Source organism: Schistocerca americana, chromosome 3 (assembly GCF_021461395.2).
Source record: "Schistocerca americana isolate TAMUIC-IGC-003095 chromosome 3, iqSchAmer2.1, whole genome shotgun sequence".
Lineage (NCBI taxonomy): Eukaryota > Metazoa > Arthropoda > Insecta > Orthoptera > Acrididae > Schistocerca > Schistocerca americana.
The window spans coordinates 860,543,524-860,564,764 of NC_060121.1; the positions used below are offsets into that span (position 1 = coordinate 860,543,524).

Genomic DNA, 21,241 nt, shown 5'->3' on the forward strand with positions numbered 1-21,241 from the left:
GGAGTCCCTTCATTGCAGAAGCGACGTGCACAACTCCTCGCCAGTTATGTTGCACACACTTGTAATTCTCCTGAGCATCCAAATTATCATCTCCTTTTCCCACCCGCAGCAGTTCATCTCCCTCATCGGCGGCCCAGGTCAGGGCTCACAATTGTGATTCACGTGTGATCCCTTCTCTCTGAACTGGAGTCCTTCCCTTTACCACCTCTACTTGAGATCCATTCACGTACATCTCCATGGTGTACACCTCAGCTGAAGCTTTGTCTGGACCTTTCGCGTGGCCCTAAGGACTCCGTTAACCCCACTGCTCTCCACTGTCACTTCCTCTTGATTCTTGACGTGTTCCGGGCCTCTGAAGTTGTTTACACTGATGGCTCAATGGCTGATGGTAATGTTGGCCTCGCCTATGTCCACAGAGGCCATATTGAACAGCATTCCTTGCCCGCTGGCTACAGTGTATTCACTGCAGAGCTTTCGGCTGTATCTTGTGCCCTTCTGTACATCCGTTCATGTTCTGGTGAGTTGTTTCTTCTGTGTTCTGACTCCCTGAGCAGCTTACAAGCCATCGACCAGTATTACCCTCATCATCGTTTGGTAGCGAACATCCAGCAGTCCATCTCTGCCCTAGAACGGTCCAGTTGTTCAGTGGTGTATGTGTGGACCCCAGGACACGTTGGAATCCCAGGCAATGAACTTGCTGACAGACTAGCCAGACAGGCTACACGGAATCTGCTCCTGGAGATGGGCATTTCTGAAACTGACCTGTGTTCTGTCTTATGCCACAAGGTTTTTCGGCTGTGGGAGACACAGTGGCATAACAGTATGCACAACAAACTGTGTGTCATTAAGGAGACTGTGAATGTGTGGAAATCTTCCCTGTGGGCTTCTCGCAGGGAATCTGTTGTCCTTTGTTGCCTCCCCATTGGCCATGCATGGCTCACACATGGTTACCTCCTCCATCGTGAGGACCCACTTCAGTGTCACTGTGGCTCCCAAATGACAGTCGTTCACCTCTTGCTGGACTGCCCACTTTTAGCTGCTCTGTGGTGGACCTAACTTCGGTGTTGGGCAACAACTTTAGTTTTACGTTTTATTCGTGAGGTTGAGTTTTATCATTTGATCTGAGTTTTAGCCCATGTCCTTTGTCCCTCTGTGTCCTCCACCCTAGGGCTTTTAGGGTGGAGGTTTTAATGTGTTGCAGAGTGGCTGGGTTCTCCTTTTATTATTCTCATGGTCAGCCAGCCATGGTAATCTGCTTTCTTGTTTTTAATCTCCTCTCCCTGTTTCTTGTGTGTCTCTGTGGTTTTCTTGTCCTCTTTTGTCCATTGTAGTGTTTGTTGTCCTTCCGTCATTCTTCTGGTTCTTCCTTTCTTCTGTTATTGTGCCGTACATCTTCTTTGTTTTCTTCTTTCCCTTGGGTAATTGTTCTACTGGAAAGAGTCCCTTTCCCCCCATTTTAAACCAACCAACCAACCACAACTGGTCCCACTTTTGCACATCCTTGTCTGATTCAAACCAATGTCCACACGTGTCTTTCTTCAGGTCACCAAAGATGTGAAAACTACACAGTGAAAGATCTGGGGTATATGGAGGCTGCTGCAGTGTTTCCTAACCAAATCAACGAGGCATAGCCCTTGTCATAGTGCTGCACATTGATTCTGATCCCATTGTTGAGGAACTCAATTAGCAGAGTTGCACAACAATGCCTGGCCCCACAATGTCAATCAGCAAATCCATTATCTTGCAACTCTGCTTGTTGAGTTCCTCAAACGTGGAACCACAATGAATGTGCAGGCGCCGTGAGTACACTTTGTAGAAACTGTGATGTGCCATAACGTCGAAATGCCCAAGAATGCTGTCAGATGAAGTCATCATGTTGCACAATAATGCCCGCTCCACCCTGCCAATCAGACAAAAGCTACACTTTAGTGATTTGGTTGGGAAACACTACAACATCCTCCCTACAGCCCAGATATTTCATGATGTGGTTTTCACATCTTTGGTGACTTGAAGAAAGACATGCATGGTGTCAGTTTCAGTTGGACGAGGAAGTGCAAGAGTGAGTAGGGCTGTGGATCCATCAGTACGGACCACATTCTATGAAACAAGAATTGGCCATCTCGTCTCCCAGTGCGATAAATGTCGTAATGATAATTACTTTTGAATGGAACCATTCCATGGTCTCGTTGTGGCACGTGTTCGGTTTTCATTTGACTGCTCCTTACACATGGTTCAGCAATAACATCAGTATCCAGTTGCAAATGACGCACCCCTCCTCCCACCCTCTCAAACTGCCAGTTACCAGTTTGCCATCATACACTGAAATAAAGAACATGCTTCTAGTGATCTATCCCCTCCCCTTCCAAAATAGTATTCCTGTGCACATCTTATCTACACAATATCCTACTATGTCCTTACATTACAACTATCCCCAAGAGTTACCACATAAGTCATATGGAAGATACAGTGTAAGACCTGCCCACTGCACCCACGTGCACATGCTGCTACAGTCCAAGCTTATCTTATCCTGTCAGGGGCTGGACCACATTTGAAAGCAGTCATGTAATATACTAGCTCTACCATGATTTTTGTGAAGCCCCTCCCACTCTCTGTGTCATTGTGCACTGAACATAACTCCCTCCGCCTGAGGCCAGAACAAGCTCACTGTAGACACATTGCTATTGCATGCACCTGCTGCCTCTCCCTCCCAGCTGTCGGTCACCTTTCCGCATCACTATCTCCCACTCCCCACTTTGTTTCTCCCCTCGCCCACTCCACGTGCCACAACCTGTCAGCCCAGTTGAGCTTACATTATTTACGTTCCTCCAAGGACTTTCCATTAGCATAGGTAATATAGACAAAATGTAGATTTCCTTCTAAAATTCATCTTTACTAATGAAAACCATTTTTAAAAATGTAGTCAAGTAAAATACATGGAAATTGCAGTACTTATTTGTGTTCAACACAGGGAACAGTTCGGGCTATATCTACATATTTTGCTATCCAGATGAGGAGAGTTGTCAGGTACTGGAAGTGGTAAGGCTCTTTAAGGCACATGATCAGGCAGTGATCTCATTAGAGAGTGGCAGAAAAACGATGATTTCCACTGATAACTCTGGTGTTATTACAATATGGGCAATTGACGACAGCATGAGCCATCTTGCTACTATTCCCAGCTTCAGGTAGGTTTAATTGTAGCTTGAACCATGTTAAAAATAGGCCAGCAGTAATTTTGCAAAAAATACATAACAAAAACAGTCAAAAATGTATGAATTTTAACACAACACCTGTGTTGTGACAAATTCAATAGCACTCAGGTGCAAATGACATTGATACGGATTGAATTGCAGTCTCTTTACAGCATTTTGTAATCTTCCTCTAGTTTCAAAATAAGGTGCCATATTTTGACCATTTTGGGCAGCAGTCAGTACATGCCACAGTCTATCTGCAATAATATTACATTTAAGTTCTTGTATTGTTGTAATTTGGTAGTTGAAACTGTATGGCACAAGGGGCTCACTAGGGCAGGCTGCTCCAGCTCAAGTGCGCACTCGTGGGCAGTAGGGCACTCTGGTGGGCAGGGGTGGCAAACTGCTGCCATGCAGACAGTCAGGGAGCCTGGCTATGTCCTGTATGACAGCACTGCCATAACTGAGCACCTGTAAGCAGGGGTGTCCAATGACTCGCACATGCACAGAAAGTGTACAGTAGAGCTGCCTGACAGGTAGCCAGTACTAACTGTGCCTGCCTGCATGCCACATGAGGAACAGCCTGTCCTAGATATCAGCTGACTTACAAATTGAATACCTGTATTTATAAAAATGCCTGCATCATTATTGTTCCATGTCCCAGTTTTTACTTCTTTTCCCAGCATTCAAACACTGTTCTGTCAAATTTTATGCCCAAGAAAAGCACAACATTGAAATGGAAATGCTTCAAAAGAAATTTAAAGCAATAACACCTCCTAATAATGGCGAGGAACAACATTGCTTAAAGTGTATCATCTCAAAGTGTGGGTGAGTGGACAACAAAACAGAAATAAATGATAAACTCATGGAGTATTCATGGTGATAAAAAGAGTATGAAGCAGTCAACTTATCCGAGGGCAGAGATATGTGAGGTGACGCAGCATCTGTTGCAACATCTGTTCTGTTTTTGTAAAGTCTTTCAAGATTTGTTGGGGAAAGAGTGTTATACACTAGATCATCTGTTTAGAGATGAATGAAAACTATAAAATGTTACCCACAGTAATATTAGCATTGCAAAATAACATGGGTGATCATGAAATAACTTGCTAAACTGTGAAGAACATTGCAGAACTGAGGACCTCACTGTAGTGAATAACTGCCTTTCAAATTTGGCAAATGCATCCCAACCATGAAGACATTACTAAAAAGTTTTGTTGCTCAGATTCAGGCAGATGGTAGAATTTGTCCTTAACAGTGGTGATCTGGTAGAGATGACTAACAAAGCTGTTAACAGGTGAACACTGCTTGATGACAAGTGTGATGGTAATGTACATAGGTGCTGCACAGGAGCTTCACTCATCAGCACTTGAAACTGCGTTAACATATTTGGAGCAGCAACCTGCAGCCTCTGTAATTACATCTGCATACTTAAAAGAAAGTGGGGACTACACAGCTTTCAAGAGACCTAAGCAGACAAAAAGGAAAAAACTTACAGAGATTTTAAAGTCTCAACAGTTTTGTTTTTTAATTACAGTGTCAAAAGCTTGTTTGTAAGGTTGTGTGTATGTAGGTACCAATTGCTTATTACATTTTTGTAGTTGTTTATTGTTATTATTACATTCATATATACATAATTTTTTCACAGAATTAAGGGTTTTCTGTTACAAATAACTATGTATCTAATATATGTAGTACTAGTTTTGCTTCTTTTTTAATTTTTTTCTTATTATTATTATTATTATTATTTCATTGCAGTTATCTGAGGTTGTTCCGGCCATGACTGTCTTGGAATACTAGGATTCCGTTGTAGTAATATTACAGCATTTTGATTCCTCCGTTCTTACACTCTTTTGCATAATAAGCAAAAAATTAAAAAAGAAACAAAACTGGTACTACATATATTAGGTACATAGTTATTTGCAACAGAAAACCCTTAATTCTGTGAAAAAATTATGTATATATGAATGTAATAATAACAATAAACAACTACAAAAATGTAATAAGCAATTGGTACCTACATACACACAACCTTACAAACAAGCTTTTGACACTGTAATTAAAAAACAAAACTGTTGAGACTTTAAAATCTCTGTAAGTTTTTTCCTTTTTGTCTGCTTAGGGTCTCTTGAAAGCTGTGTAGTCCCCATGCTTTTAAATTGCTGTTCAGCCCCTTACAAATGTATTACACTGAAGTGCCAAAGAAACTGGTATAGGCATGCATTTTGAAATAGAGAGACATGTAAACAGGCAGAATAGGGCACTGGAGTCAGAAAAGTCTATGTAAGACAATAGGTGTCTGGCACAGTTGTTATATCAGTTACTGCTGCTACAATGGCAGGTTGTCAATATTTGAGTGAGGCTGAACGTGGTGTTATAGTCAGTGCACGAATGATGGGACACTGCATCTCCAAGGTAGTGTGGATGTGGGGATTTTCCTGTTATGACCATTTCACAAGTGTACCGTGAATATCAGGAATCCAGTAAAATATAAAATCTCTGACATTGCTGTGGCCAGAAAAGGATCCTGCAAGAACAGGGCCAATGACAAATGAGGAGAAATCCTTCAATGTGACAGAAGTGCAACCCTTCCGCAATTGCAGATTTCAATGCTAGGCCATCAACAAGAGTCAGCATGCGAACTGCTCAATGAAACATCATCGATATGGCCTTTCAGAGCTGAAGGCTCACTTATGTACCCTTGATGACTGCACGACACAAAGCTTTATGCCTCGCTTGGGCCCATCAACATCGACATTGGCCTGTTGATGACTGGAAACATGTTGCCTGGTTGGACAAGTCTCATTTCAAATTGTATAGATCAGATGGCCGTTTCTGGGTATGGAGGCAATCTCATGAATCCATGGATCTGCTTACGCTGGTGGAGGCTTTGTATGTGGTGGGCCATGTGCAGTTGGAGTGATATGGGACCCCTGATAAGTCCAGATATGACTCTGACAGGTGACATGTATGTAAACATCCTGTCTGATCACCTGCATCCATTCTTTTCCATTGTGCATTCAGACAGACTTAGGCAATTCCAGCAGGACAATGCAACACCCTACATATCCAGAATTGCTACAGAGTGACTCCAGGAACACTTTTTTGAGTTTAAACACTTCTGCTGACCACCAAACTCCCTAGACATGAACATTATTGAGCATATTTGGGATGCCTTGAAACATGCTGTTCAGAAGAGATCTTATGGATTTATGGACGGCCCTGCAGAATTTATGGTGGCAGTTCACTCCAGCACTACTTCAGACATTAGTCGAGTCCATGCCACGTCGTGTTGCGGCACTTTTGCATGCTCCCGGGGGAATTACACAATATTAGGCAGGTGTACCAGTTTCTTTGGCTCTTCAGTGTATAATATAGATCTGTTCCTCTTACCTGATGGATCTGGCTGAAAGCTCAGGAAATTCTGTATTCAAATCATCCTTTTTTATGGTCTGATAAATTCATTTTTTTAAAAATTGTTAGCTAGTAACAATCTATCTCTTTTTGAAAGATTATCTATTGCTAACTGTTAAGTACATGCTTTCAGTTCAGTTTGCACGTCTTTGGTGAACTGTGACAGTGTGGTAATTGCGGGGTATCTCTCTGGCCACCTCCGCCTATTTGAGAGCCCATCTGGTCAGCTTCTTTATGATGTGACAGCTCATGCACGTCCTGTCACAGCTCTCGACTTTACACCTGAAGCTGGATTATTGTTATCTGTATCGGAAGATTCTTTTATTAGAATCTGGCAGTTGGAACCTGGTGATAAATTGGTAAGTATTGCAAGTATCAGATTGCTAAAATGTTGCTTAGGTCAGTAAGACTTGTATCTATGGGTACTTCATCAAAAAATCTGTATAGCATTGTCTCATCTTTAATGTGCAGACTCTCCACCCTATGAGATTAAAAAGTAACAACTTCAACAAAATGACATGCTAATGAATAACACATTCATAGTATATACTGGGCTTGTTAAAACCGATGTCTTAAGCATAAGTAATCAAATGTCTGTCCATTTTATAAGGAACTACAAAAGCTTATGGACATGATAAATAAAATTGGCTTTATTTGTAAAAACAGTAATTAAAATGCAATGGTTTGACATAAATCTTTCCATAAGTTGTAGGGACAGAAGGAGAATCTTGCCTTGGCAATATGGGTACCATCTAAGGGCATTTTGTACATTCAGTAAATGCAAAATTATGAGATGAGTTTTTTGGGAAGAAACATATTTATAAATTCACCTAACAAGGGTAGTGACATAGGTTAATAATTGATTCTGTGGTAACTAATGAGGAACTTTGTCCCACAGCTACCAGTACTGAAGTGGGAAAGAAGATGTACCATAATGTTAGGCAATTATTTAATAATCTCAGAGATATTTAAGTTACCTACATAGAAGAAAATGAAAGCAAAGATAGAGCACAAACATCAGAGTGTTACTAAACATATATTTTACAAACTGACAGCAATTTACACCAAAGCAGACTAACAGAAAAATTCTTCAGCAGATAACATAGAACAGGAATGGCTTAACACTGAAAAAGATAGTGAAGTAGTTAGTTCCATAGATTATATTCAGAATAAACTACATTATGTCCTGCCTAATACTACTTAAGTCTCACTACCTGCCTAACAACATCATAAATCCTCGTTTTTCTCCATATCTCTTTGAACCTGATCCTGTTTCTCAGACTCACTCCAAGCATTGCTCTCTCTGTATTGCCATTCGACAGACCCGGAACCAAATTGCACTTGCTTTTTGTAAGTTTCATTGTTTTGAGCCCATATGTTGTTACTGGCAGAATGCATGTGTCAGACTTCCCTTTTTGAATTTATAGGGATAGGCAGTTTACGGATGATATCTGCAAAGCAAAGGTGGATGAAATGTTTTCCATCTATGTTGATACCTTTCTGTCCCCAGGACAGACACTTGAACACATCCTTCAGAGCCATGGTGAATAATTTAGGTGATAAGTGTGTCTGCTTGTCTGACACCTCTCCTCAAAAGAACTTCTACACTGGTCTAGTCTTCCTTTATTTTCACATGTAGAATGGCATTCTCATAAATGTAGCAAATTAAGTGGATATATCTGTAGTCAATGTGAGCTCTGTCCATTGCCCTCAACATTGTGTAGGTCTTGACCATGTACAGAATTCCTCTATGGTGTAGAAGGATTTGTTAACGAGAAACATCTGAAATCTACATGTGAAAACACTTCTGCTATCTATGTCATTTTATTTCCATGTGTCAGGTTTATAACTGCATATTTCACCCATTTCCGTGCCAAAGTTAGATTCATTAAAAGGGCAATGCAGATTATTTTTCCTTCAAGTATTCTATTTGTGAATGTGTCTGTTGCTCTCAAACCCATATAAATTGTTGGTAACAAATTTCTTAAATGGATAAATGTACTGTGTGGTAATGGTTAATATTCCCAGCTTTTTTAAAGAGATGCCTGCAAGATATGTGTGTATGAACTCCACGTGTAATTCTATTTACTTTCTTTTGTGCAGGTCCTAAAAACCACTAACAAGGGGAGGCCGCCAATTGTGAAATTCAGATTTGATTCATACTGCGCATAATAAACGCTCATGGCCAGAGGTGTAATGTGGCAAAGCACCAAGATGCACTTCTCAGCCGTTGTCGAGAAAATAGACAGTTGAAAGAAACCGTTGCCGTGAAATACTCTCTACCATTAATAATTTTCTACAGCGTCGTGGCGCAGCGGTAAGCGCTCGGGTTCGTAATCCGAAGGTCGCCGGATCGAATCTCGCGCCCTGCGACCTTTTATTTATTTGTATTTTGTAATTCAAATGTGTGTGTGTCTATATATATATATATATATATATATATATATATATATATATATATATATATAGTTATAATAGAGGGAAACATTCCACGTAGGAAATATATATCTAAAAACAAAGATGATGTGACTTACCAAATGAAAGTGCTGGCAGGTCGACAGACACACAAACAAACACAAACATACACACAAAATTCAAGCTTTCGCAACAAACTGTTGCCTCATCAGGAAAGAGGGAAGGAGAGGGAAAGACGAAAGGATGTGGGTTTTAAGGGAGAGGGTAAGGAGTCATTCCAATCCCGGGAGCGGAAAGACTTACCTTAGGGGGAAAAAAGGACGGGTATACACTCGCACACACACATATCCATCCACACATATACATACACAAGCAGACATATTTAAAGACCAGAGATGGGAACTTTAAGTGTGAGGCCTTTGGGGGTTATGCCAAATGTCAGACAAGCCTGAGAAAATAAAATATGTGAGCGTAATCTGGCTAGGGTGAAGGCATGTTTGCGGAGGGAATGTAAATAAAACTTAATGGGGTCGTTGTGGGGGTGTTGTGAGGGTGACATGGTATTAGAAGGTGGAAAGTGTAACATGAGGTTGAAATGAAAATGAAAGATAAAAATATATGGGGAGAGATAAGGGTGAACTAGAAAATAACTGGAGATCTGGTATGAAAAAATGCGAAAAAGTGTTGGTTAAGTTGATCCTGTGGTGAACTTGGGTTGGTAGACAGCGATGTGCATGAAGGTTAGGTGGTTGTGTTGCCGCTAAAACACGTTAAAGGACGGAGAAATTCGGGAAAATTTCGAAAAAACGTGTAAATGTATTAAAAGGCGTGGTGTTGTGGTGAAAGATTACGAAAATGGGGCTAACAATTGTAAATAATGACGTTAAAACCGGTGGAGAGCGGCTAAAAATGATCAGTGAAGTACGAAAAACGGAAGTGGAAATAAAGTAAAAGTTATTAGAACTAGCCGAAATGGTTGTTTAATACGTGAAGGCAGCTGTCATTGAACTAGAAACGGTTAGCGGTATTGTTGAAAGCGCAAAATAAAAATTTTTTGGTTATGGTTTGGAAGTGGGTTACGTATTATAGAGTATATATAGGCGGGATAAAATTGTATTACGGTAAAAAGGGAAGGTGAATAGAAAGTGAGACTACTGGTAAACGCAGAAAGAGAAAATAAGACGACAGGAAAGATTTCGAGATGCAACAGCGACAATAACAAACGTAATTGTTGGGTTCAAATAAATGATATGGTTATAACAGAGGGAAACATTCCACGTAGGAAATATATATCTAAAAACAAAGATGATGTGACTTACCAAATGAAAGTGCTGGCAGGTCGACAGACACACAAACAAACACAAACATACACACAAAATTCAAGCTTTCGCAACAAACTGTTGCCTCATCAGGAAAGAGGGAAGGAGAGGGAAAGACGAAAGGATGTGGGTTTTAAGGGAGAGGGTAAGGAGTCATTCCAATCCCGGGAGCGGAAAGACTTACCTTAGGGGGAAAAAAGGACGGGTATACACTCGCACACACACATATCCATCCACACATATACATACACAAGCAGACATATTTAAAGACCAGAGATGGGAACTTTAAGTGTGAGGCCTTTGGGGGTTATGCCAAATGTCAGACAAGCCTGAGAAAATAAAATATGTGAGCGTAATCTGGCTAGGGTGAAGGCATGTTTGCGGAGGGAATGTAAATAAAACTTAATGGGGTCGTTGTGGGGGTGTTGTGAGGGTGACATGGTATTAGAAGGTGGAAAGTGTAACATGAGGTTGAAATGAAAATGAAAGATAAAAATATATGGGGAGAGATAAGGGTGAACTAGAAAATAACTGGAGATCTGGTATGAAAAAATGCGAAAAAGTGTTGGTTAAGTTGATCCTGTGGTGAACTTGGGTTGGTAGACAGCGATGTGCATGAAGGTTAGGTGGTTGTGTTGCCGCTAAAACACGTTAAAGGACGGAGAAATTCGGGAAAATTTCGAAAAAACGTGTAAATGTATTAAAAGGCGTGGTGTTGTGGTGAAAGATTACGAAAATGGGGCTAACAATTGTAAATAATGACGTTAAAACCGGTGGAGAGCGGCTAAAAATGATCAGTGAAGTACGAAAAACGGAAGTGGAAATAAAGTAAAAGTTATTAGAACTAGCCGAAATGGTTGTTTAATACGTGAAGGCAGCTGTCATTGAACTAGAAACGGTTAGCGGTATTGTTGAAAGCGCAAAATAAAAATTTTTTGGTTATGGTTTGGAAGTGGGTTACGTATTATAGAGTATATATAGGCGGGATAAAATTGTATTACGGTAAAAAGGGAAGGTGAATAGAAAGTGAGACTACTGGTAAACGCAGAAAGAGAAAATAAGACGACAGGAAAGATTTCGAGATGCAACAGCGACAATAACAAACGTAATTGTTGGGTTCAAATAAATGATATGGTTATAACAGAGGGAAACATTCCACGTAGGAAATATATATCTAAAAACAAAGATGATGTGACTTACCAAATGAAAGTGCTGGCAGGTCGACAGACACACAAACAAACACAAACATACACACAAAATTCAAGCTTTCGCAACAAACTGTTGCCTCATCAGGAAAGAGGGAAGGAGAGGGAAAGACGAAAGGATGTGGGTTTTAAGGGAGAGGGTAAGGAGTCATTCCAATCCCGGGAGCGGAAAGACTTACCTTAGGGGGAAAAAAGGACGGGTATACACTCGCACACACACATATCCATCCACACATATACATACACAAGCAGACATATTTACCGTAATACAATTTTATCCCGCCTATATATACTCTATAATACGTAACCCACTTCCAAACCATAACCAAAAAATTTTTATTTTGCGCTTTCAACAATACCGCTAACCGTTTCTAGTTCAATGACAGCTGCCTTCACGTATTAAACAACCATTTCGGCTAGTTCTAATAACTTTTACTTTATTTCCACTTCCGTTTTTCGTACATCACTGATCATTTTTAGCCGTTCTCCACCGGTTTTAACGTCATTATTTACAATTGTTAGCCCCATTTTCGTAATCTTTCACCACAACATCACGCCTTTTAATACATTTACACGTTTTTTCGAAATTTTCCCGAATTTCTCCGTCCTTTAACGTGTTTTAGCGGCAACACAACCACCTAACCTTCATGCACATCGCTGTCTACCAACCCAAGTTCACCACAGGATCAACTTAACCAACACTTTTTCGCATTTTTTCATACCAGATCTCCAGTTATTTTCTAGTTCACCCTTATCTCTCCCCATATATTTTTATCTTTCATTTTCATTTCAACCTCATGTTACACTTTCCACCTTCTAATACCATGTCACCCTCACAACACCCCCACAACGACCCCATTAAGTTTTATTTACATTCCCTCCGCAAACATGCCTTCACCCTAGCCAGATTACGCTCACATATTTTATTTTCTCAGGCTTGTCTGACATTTGGCATAACCCCCAAAGGCCTCACACTTAAAGTTCCCATCTCTGGTCTTTAAATATGTCTGCTTGTGTATGTATATGTGTGGATGGATATGTGTGTGTGCGAGTGTATACCCGTCCTTTTTTCCCCCTAAGGTAAGTCTTTCCGCTCCCGGGATTGGAATGACTCCTTACCCTCTCCCTTAAAACCCACATCCTTTCGTCTTTCCCTCTCCTTCCCTCTTTCCTGATGAGGCAACAGTTTGTTGCGAATGCTTGAATTTTGTGTGTATGTTTGTGTTTGTTTGTGTGTCTGTCGACCTGCCAGCACTTTCATTTGGTAAGTCACATCATCTTTGTTTTTAGATATATATATATATATATATATATATATATATATATATGCATGGCGCGAGAGTCGATCCGGCGACCTTCGGATTACGAACCCGAGCGCTTACCGCTGCGCCACGCCGCTGTAGAAAATTATTAATCGTAGAGAGTATTTCACCGCAACGGTTTCTTTTAACTGTCGATTTGCTCGACAACGGCTGAGAAGTGCATCTTGGTGCTTTGCCACATTACACCTCTGGCCATGAGCGTTTATTATGCGCAGTGTGAATCGAATCTGAATTTCACAATTGGCAGCCTCCCCTTGTAAAAGTAAAATAAGTCCTATATTGGAAGATATCACTTTTGAACTTGATATGGAGGCAAACTCTGTTTCTTCCATCTTTTAAACATGTGTTAGGGAGAGAAAACAATGTCAAGAACCTGGCGCAAATAGAGAAGAGTGTTAACACTACAGTGAATACAAATATGAGTTGTAATAATATAAATGCAAGAAAACAGTGTAGACAGATTCTACATAAATCTTCGCACACTGTTCTAGACTGCCATTGGGGAAATTGATTCTTAGTGGTTCTCTGCAGCAGTTGTAGCATTCTTCCATTTTCAGTTTATGGACAGACTGTATCGTCTCAGAGTGACCTGCCAAGTCCTCTTCTGTAAGTAGAAAAAATAACTTCACTGAGTACATGTGTAGATAGTCTAATTATATGCTATTAAGCTGTTTCAAAAACACTGAGAAGTCTCTGGTATGTTGAGATGGTGTCACCTTTGAAGACACCACCACAAGTGAATGGACAAAGTATTGCACAGCTGGCAAAACTGTCAGTTCATGAACACTGATTAGTGATAAACTGGTTAGGCTGGTCTGCTGTTGCAATATAAAACAAGGTAGAAAGTAAAGTGATATGTTAAGGATTTTGCACCATCCTTCTTATTCTTTCCCTTCAATGTTTTTGGCTTTTTAATCATTTTTGCTTCAACTGTGCTATCTTTTGTACTGATCTTTCCAGTTGACATCATTGGTATTCATACACTAACTTCAAGATCTTGTGGTCTTTCATGTATTTTACACGTCATACTGCTTATTCGCATACTCCTCTATACCAACACAGTGCAAAAGTTGATACACTTTCAGCACTAGTACTGGAAGTTCCTCACGGCTGAGCAATGACCGCTATCTGTATTATGATGACTTTGCAGCAGTCCAACAAATAGGGTGCACACATGACACCTCCATTGCCAACAGCAAAACTAGTAGTCACTGAGGCACGCTATTTATATGTGCCCATCCACGTACCAAGGTAGGCATCATCCAGTTGAGCCATTTGGCCTGATCAGCTGTCAACATCCGCTGGGCAACTGTCCTTTGTTCTTCAACTGCCACTCAAACATCAATGCCAGTCGCGTGTCAAGGTCAAGAGTGTGGTGCAGTCCCGATTCCCCACTGCCAACCGAGCTAGGTTAATAATTGGCTCCTTTTACCGACCTCCCAACTCAGCAGCATTAGTGGCAGAACAACTGAGAGAAAATTTGGAATACATTTCACATAAATTTTCTCAGCATGTTATAGTCTTAGGTGGAGATTTCAATTTACCAGATATAGACTGGGACACTCAGATGTTTAGGACGTGTGGTAGGGACAGAGCATTGAGTGACATTATACTGAGTGCACTATCCGAAAATTACCTCGAGCAATTAAACAGAGAACCGACTTGTGGAGATAACATCTTGGACCTACTGATAACAAACAGACCCGAACTTTTCGACTCTTTAAGTGCAGAACAGGGAATCAGTGATCATAAGGCCGTTGCAGCATCCCTGAATATGGAAGTTAATAGGAATATAAAAAAAGGGAGGAAGGTTTATCTGTTTAGCAAGAGTAATAGAAGGCAGATTTCAGACTACCTAACAGATCAAAACGAAAATTTCTGTTCCGACACTGACAATGTTGAGTGTTTATGGAAAAAGTTCAAGGCAATCGTAAAATGCATTTTAGACAGGTACGTGCCGAGTAAAACAGTGAGGGACGGGAAAAACCCACTGTGGTACAACAACAAAGTTAGGAAACTACTGCGAAAGCAAAGAGAGCTTCACTCCAAGTTTAAACACAGCCAAAACCTCTCAGACAAACAGAAGCTAAACGATGTCAAAGTTAGTGTAAGGAGGGCTATGCGTGAAGCGTTCAGTGAATTCGAAAGTAAAATTCTATGTACTGACTTGAAAATCCTAGGAAGTTCTGGTCTTACGTTAAATCAGTAAGTGGCTCGAAACAGCATATCCAGACACTCCGGGATGATGATGGCATTGAAACAGAGGATGACACGCGTAAAGCTGAAATACTAAACACCTTTTTCCAAAGCTGTTTCACGGAGGAAGACCGCACTGCAGTTCCTTCTCTAAATCCTCGCACAAATGAAAAAATGGCTGACATCGAAATAAGTGTCCAAGGAATAGAAAAGCAACTGGAATCACTCAATAGAGGAAAGTCCACTGGACCTGATGGGATACCAATTCGATTCTACACAGAGTACGCGAAAGAACTTGCCCCCCTTCTAACAGCCGTGTACCGCAAGTCTCTAGAGGAACGGAGGGTTCCAAATGATTGGAAAAGAGCACAGGTAGTCCCAGTCTTCAAGAAGGGTCGTCGAGCAGATGCGCAAGACTATAGACCTATATCTCTGACGTCGATCTGTTGTAGAATTTTAGAACATGTTTTTTGCTCGAGTATCATGTCGTTTTTGGAAACCCAGAATCTACTATTTAGGAATCAACATAGATTCCGGAAACAGCGATCGTGTGAGACCCAACTCGCTTTATTTGTTCATGAGACCCAGAAAATACACTCCTGGAAATGGAAAAAAGAACACATTGACACCGGTGTGTCAGACCCACCATACTTGCTCCGGACACTGCGAGAGGGCTGTACAAGCAATGATCACACGCACGGCACAGCGGACACACCAGGAACCGCGGTGTTGGCCGTCGAATGGCGCTAGCTGCGCAGCATTTGTGCACCGCCGCCGTCAGTGTCAGCCAGTTTGCCGTGGCATACGGAGCTCCATCGCAGTCTTTAACACTGGTAGCATGCCGTGACAGCGTGGACGTGAACCGTATGTGCAGTTGACGGACTTTGAGCGAGGGCGTATAGTGGGCATGCGGGAGGCCGGGTGGACGTACCGCCGAATTGCTCAACACGTGGGGCGTGAGGTCTCCACAGTACATCGATGTTGTCGCCAGTGGTCGGCGGAAGGTGCACGTGCCCGTCGACCTGGGACCGGACCGCAGCGACGCACGGATGCACGCCAAGACCGTAGGATCCTACGCAGTGCCGTAGGGGACCGCACCGCCACTTCCCAGCAAATTAGGGACACTGTTGCTCCTGGGGTATCAGCGAGGACCATTCGCAACCGTCTCCATGAAGCTGGGCTACGGTCCCGCACACCGTTAGGCCGTCTTCCGCTCACGCCCCAACATCGTGCAGCCCGCCTCCAGTGGTGTCGCGACAGGCGTGAATGGAGGGACGAATGGAGACGTGTCGTCTTCAGCGATGAGAGTCGCTTCTGCCTTGGTGCCAATGATGGTCATATGCGTGTTTGGCGCCGTGCAGGTGAGCGCCACAATCAGGACTGCATACGACCGAGGCACACAGGGCCAACACCCGGCATCATGGTGTGGGGAGCGATCTCCTACACTGGCCGTACACCACTGGTGATCGTCGAGGGGACACTGAATAGTGCACGGTACATCCAAACCGTCATCGAACCCATCGTTCTACCATTCCTAGACCGGCAAGGGAACTTGCTGTTCCAACAGGACAATGCACGTCCGCATGTATCCCGTGCCACCCAACGTGCTCTAGAAGGTGTAAGTCAACTACCCTGGCCAGCAAGATCTCCGGATCTGTCCCCCATTGAGCATGTTTGGGACTGGATGAAGCGTCGTCTCACGCGGTCTGCACGTCCAGCACGAACGCTGGTCCAACTGAGGCGCCAGGTGGAAATAGCATGGCAAGCTGTTCCACAGGACTACATCCAGCATCTCTACGATCGTCTCCATGGGAGAATAGCAGCCTGCATTGCTGCGAAAGGTGGATATACACTGTACTAGTGCCGACATTGTACATGCTCTGTTGCCTGTGTCTATGTGCCTGTGGTTCTGTCAGTGTGATCATGTGATGTATCTGACCCCAGGAATGTGTCAATAAAGTTTCCCCTTCCTGGGACAATGAATTCACGGTGTTCTTATTTCAATTTCCAGGAGTGTATTAGCTACAGGCTCCCAGGTAGATGCTATTTTTCTTGACTTCCGGAAGGCGTTCGATACAGTTCCGCACTGTCGCCTGATAAACAAAGTAAGAGCCTACGGAATATCAGACCAGCTGTGTGGCTGGATTGAAGAGTTTTTAGCAAACAGAACACAGCATGTTGTTATCAATGGAGAGACGTCTACAGACGTTAAAGTAACCTCTGGCGTGCCACAGGGGAGTGTTATGGGACCATTGCTTTTCACAATATATATAAATGACCTAGTAGATAGTGTCGGAAGTTCCATGCGGCTTTTCGCGGATGATGCTGTAGTATACAGAGAAGTTGCAGCATTAGAAAATTGTAGCGAAATGCAGGAAGATCTGCAGCGGATAGGCACTTGGTGCAGGGAGTGGCAACTGTCCCTTAACATAGACAAATGTAATGTATTGCGAATACATAGAAAGAAGGATCCTTTATTGTATGATTATATTACAGCGGAACAAACACTGGTAGCAATTACTTCTGTAAAATATCTGGGAGTATGCGTGCGGAACGATTTGAAGTGGAATGATCATATAAAATTAATTGTTGGTAAGGCGGGTACCAGGTTGAGATTCATTGGGAGAGTGCTTAGAAAATGTAGTCCATCAACAAAGGAGGTGGCTTACAAAACACTCGTTCTACCTATACTTGAGTATTGCTCATCAGTGTGGGATCCATACCAGATCGGTTTGACGGAGGAGATAGAGAAGATCCAAAGAAGAGCGGCGCGTTTCGTCACAGGGTTATTTGGTAACCGTGATAGCATTATGGAGATGTTTAATAAACTCAAGTGGCAGACTCTGCAAGAGAGGCGCTCTGCATCGCGGTGTAGCTTGCTCGCCAGGTTTCGAGAGGGTGCGTTTCTGGATGAGGTATCGAATATATTGCTTCCCCCTACTTATACCTCCAGAGGAGATCATGAATGTAAAATTAGAGAGATTAGAGCGCGCACGGAGGCTTTCAGACAGTCGTTATCCCGCGAACCATATGCGACTGGAACAGGAAAGGGAGGTAATGACAGTGGCACGTAAAGTGCCCTCCGCCACACACCATTGGGTGGCTTGCGGAGTATAAATGTAGATGTAGATGTAGAAACTCCTCTTCTCCCCAATTCTATTCAATACTTCATCACTAGTTATGTGATCTACCCATCTAATCTTCAGCATTCTTCTGTAGCACCACATTTCGAAAGCTTCTATTCTCTTCTTGTCCGTACTATTTATTGTCCATGTTTCACTTCCATACATGGCTAAACTCCATACAAATACTTTTAGAAATGACTTCCTGACACTTAAATCTATACTCGATGTTAACAAATTTCTCTTCTTCAGAAACGCTTTCCTTGCCATTGGCAGTCTACATTTTATATCTTCTCTATTTTGACCATCATCAGTTATTTTGCTCCCCAAATAGCAAAACTCCTTTACTACTTTAAGTGTCTCATTTCCTAATCTAATTCCCTCAGCATCACCCCACTTAATTCAACTACATTCCATTATCCTCGTTTTGCTTTTGTTGATGTTCATCTTATATCCTCCTTTCAAGACACTGCCCATTCCGTTCAACTGCTCTTCCAAGTCCTTTGCTGTCTCTGATAGAATTACAATGTCATCGACGAACCTCAAAGTTTTTATTTCTTCTCCATGGATTTTAATATCTACTCTGAATTTTTCTTTTGTTTCTTTTACTGCTTGCTCAATATACAGATTGAAGAATAACATCGGGGAGAGGCTACAACCCTGTCTCACTCCCTTCCCAACCACTGCTTCCCTTTCATGCCCCACGACTCTTATAACTGCCATCTGGTTTCTGCACAAATTGTAAATAGCCTTTCGCTCCCTGTATTTTACCCCTGCCACCTTTAGAATTTGAAAGAGAGTATTCCAGTCAAAATTGTCAAAAGCTTTCTCTAAGTCTACAAATGCTAGAAATGTAGGTTTGCCTTTCCTTAATCTTTCTTCTAAGATAAGTCGTAAGGTCAGTATTGCCTCACGTGTTCCAACATTTCTACGGAATCCAAACTGACCTTCCCTGAGGTCAGCTTCTACCAGTTTTTCCATTCATCTGTAAAGAATTCGTGTTAGTATTTTGCAGCTGTGACTTATTAAACTGATAGTTCGGTAATTTTCACATCTGTCAGCACCTGCTTTCTTTGGGATTGGAATTGTTATATTCTTCTTGAAGTCTGAGGATATTTCGCCTGTCTCATACATCTTGCTCACCAGATGGTAGAGTTTTGTCAGGACTGGCTCTCCCAAGGCCGTCAGTAGTTCTAATGGAATGTTGTCTACTCCCGGGGCCTTGTTTCGACTCCGGTCTTTCAGTGCTCTGTCAAATTCTTCACGCAGTATCGTATCTCCCATTTCATCTTCATCTACATTCTCTTCCATTTCCATAATATTGTCCTCAAGTACATCGCCCTTGTATAGACCTTCTATTTACTCCTTCCACCTTTCTGCTTTTCCTTCTTTGCTTAGAACTGGGTTTCCATCTGAGCTCTTGATATTCATACAAGTGGTTCTCTTTTTTCAAAGGTCTCTTTAATTTTCCTGTAGGCAGTATCTGTCTTACCCCTAGTGAGATAAGCCTCTACACCCTTACATTTGTTAGTTGGTTGGTTGTTTTGCGGAAGAAGACCAGACAGCGAGGTCATTGGTCTCATCGGATTAGGGAAGGCCGCGCCCTTTGAAAGGAACCATCCCGGCATTTGCCTGGAGCGATTTAGGGAAATCACGGAAAACTTAAATCAGGATGGCCGGACGCGGGATTGAACCGTCGTCCTCCCGAATGCGAGTCCAGTGTCTAACCACTGCGCCACCTCGCTCGGTTACATTTTTCCTCTAGCCATCCCTGCTTAGCCGTTTTGCACTTCCTGTTTTGAGATGTTTGTATTCCTTTTTGCCTGCTTCATTTACTGCATTTTTATATTTTCTCCTTTCATCAATTAAATTCAATATTTCTTCTGTTACCCAAGGATTTCTACTATCCCTTGTCTTTTTACGTACTTGATCCTCCGCTGCCTTCCATACTTCATCCCTCAGAGCTACCCATTCTTCTTCTACTGTACTTCTTTCCCCCATTCCTGTCAATTGTTCCCTTATGCTCTCCCTGAAACTCTGTACAACCTCTGGTTTAGTCAGTTTATGCAGGTCCCATCTCCTTAAATTCCCACCTTTTTGCAGTTTCTTCAGTTATATTCTACAGTTCATAACCAATAGATTGTGGTCAGAGTCCACATCTGCCCCTGGAACTGTCTTACAGTTTAAAATCTGGTTCCTAAATCTCTGTCTTACCAGTATATAATCTATCTGATACATTCTAGTATCTCCAGGATTCTTCCATGTATACAACCTTCTTTCATGATTCTTGAAACCAAGTGTTAGCTATGATTAAGTTATGCTCTGTGCAAAACTCTACCAGGCGGCTTCCTCTTTCATTTCTTAGCCCCAATCCATATTCAGCTACTTTGTTTCCTTCTCTCCCTTTTCCTACTCTCGAATTCAAGTCACCCATGACTATTAAATTTTCGTCTCCCTTCACTACCTGAATAATTTCTTATATCTCATCATACATTCCATCAATTTCTTCATCATCTGCAGAGCTAGTTGGCATATAAACTTGTACTACTGTAGTAGGCGTGGGCTTCGTGTCTATCTTGGCCACAATAATGCGTTCACTATGCTGTTTGTAGTAGCTTACCCGCACTCTTATTTTTTTATTCATTATTAAACCTACTCCTGCATTATCCCTATTTGATTGTGTATTTATAACCCTGTATTCACCTGACCAAAAGTCTTGTTCCTCCTGCCACCAAACTTTACTAATTCCCACAATATCTAACTTAAACCTATCCATTTCCTTTTTTAAATTTTCTAACCTACCTGCCCAATTAAGGGATCTGACATTCCACGCTCCGATCCATAGAACGCCAGTTTTCTTTTTCCTGATAATGACGACCTCTTGAGTAGTCCCTGCCCGGAGATATGAATGGGGGACTATTTTACCTCCGGAATATTTTACCCAAGAGGACGCCATCATCATTTAACCATACAGTAAAGCTGCATGCCCTCGGGAAAAATTACGGCTGTAGTTTTCCCTTGCTTTCAGCTGTTCGCAGTACCAGTGCCAGCAAGGCCATTTTG

The 21,241-nt window shown here is 42.0% G+C and overlaps 1 protein-coding gene across 1 annotated transcript in view; it reads left to right on the forward strand.

Moving 5' to 3' along the window:
- Positions 1-21,241, forward strand: part of LOC124607064 (WD repeat-containing protein 54-like) — a 51,455-nt gene that overhangs the window by 23,043 nt on the left and 7,171 nt on the right. Inside the window, exons 3-4 of the mRNA XM_047139239.1 lie at positions 2,969-3,182; positions 6,733-6,958. Of these exons, the coding sequence (XP_046995195.1) occupies positions 2,969-3,182; positions 6,733-6,958 (440 nt within the window). The remainder of the gene's footprint in view (positions 1-2,968; positions 3,183-6,732; positions 6,959-21,241) is intronic.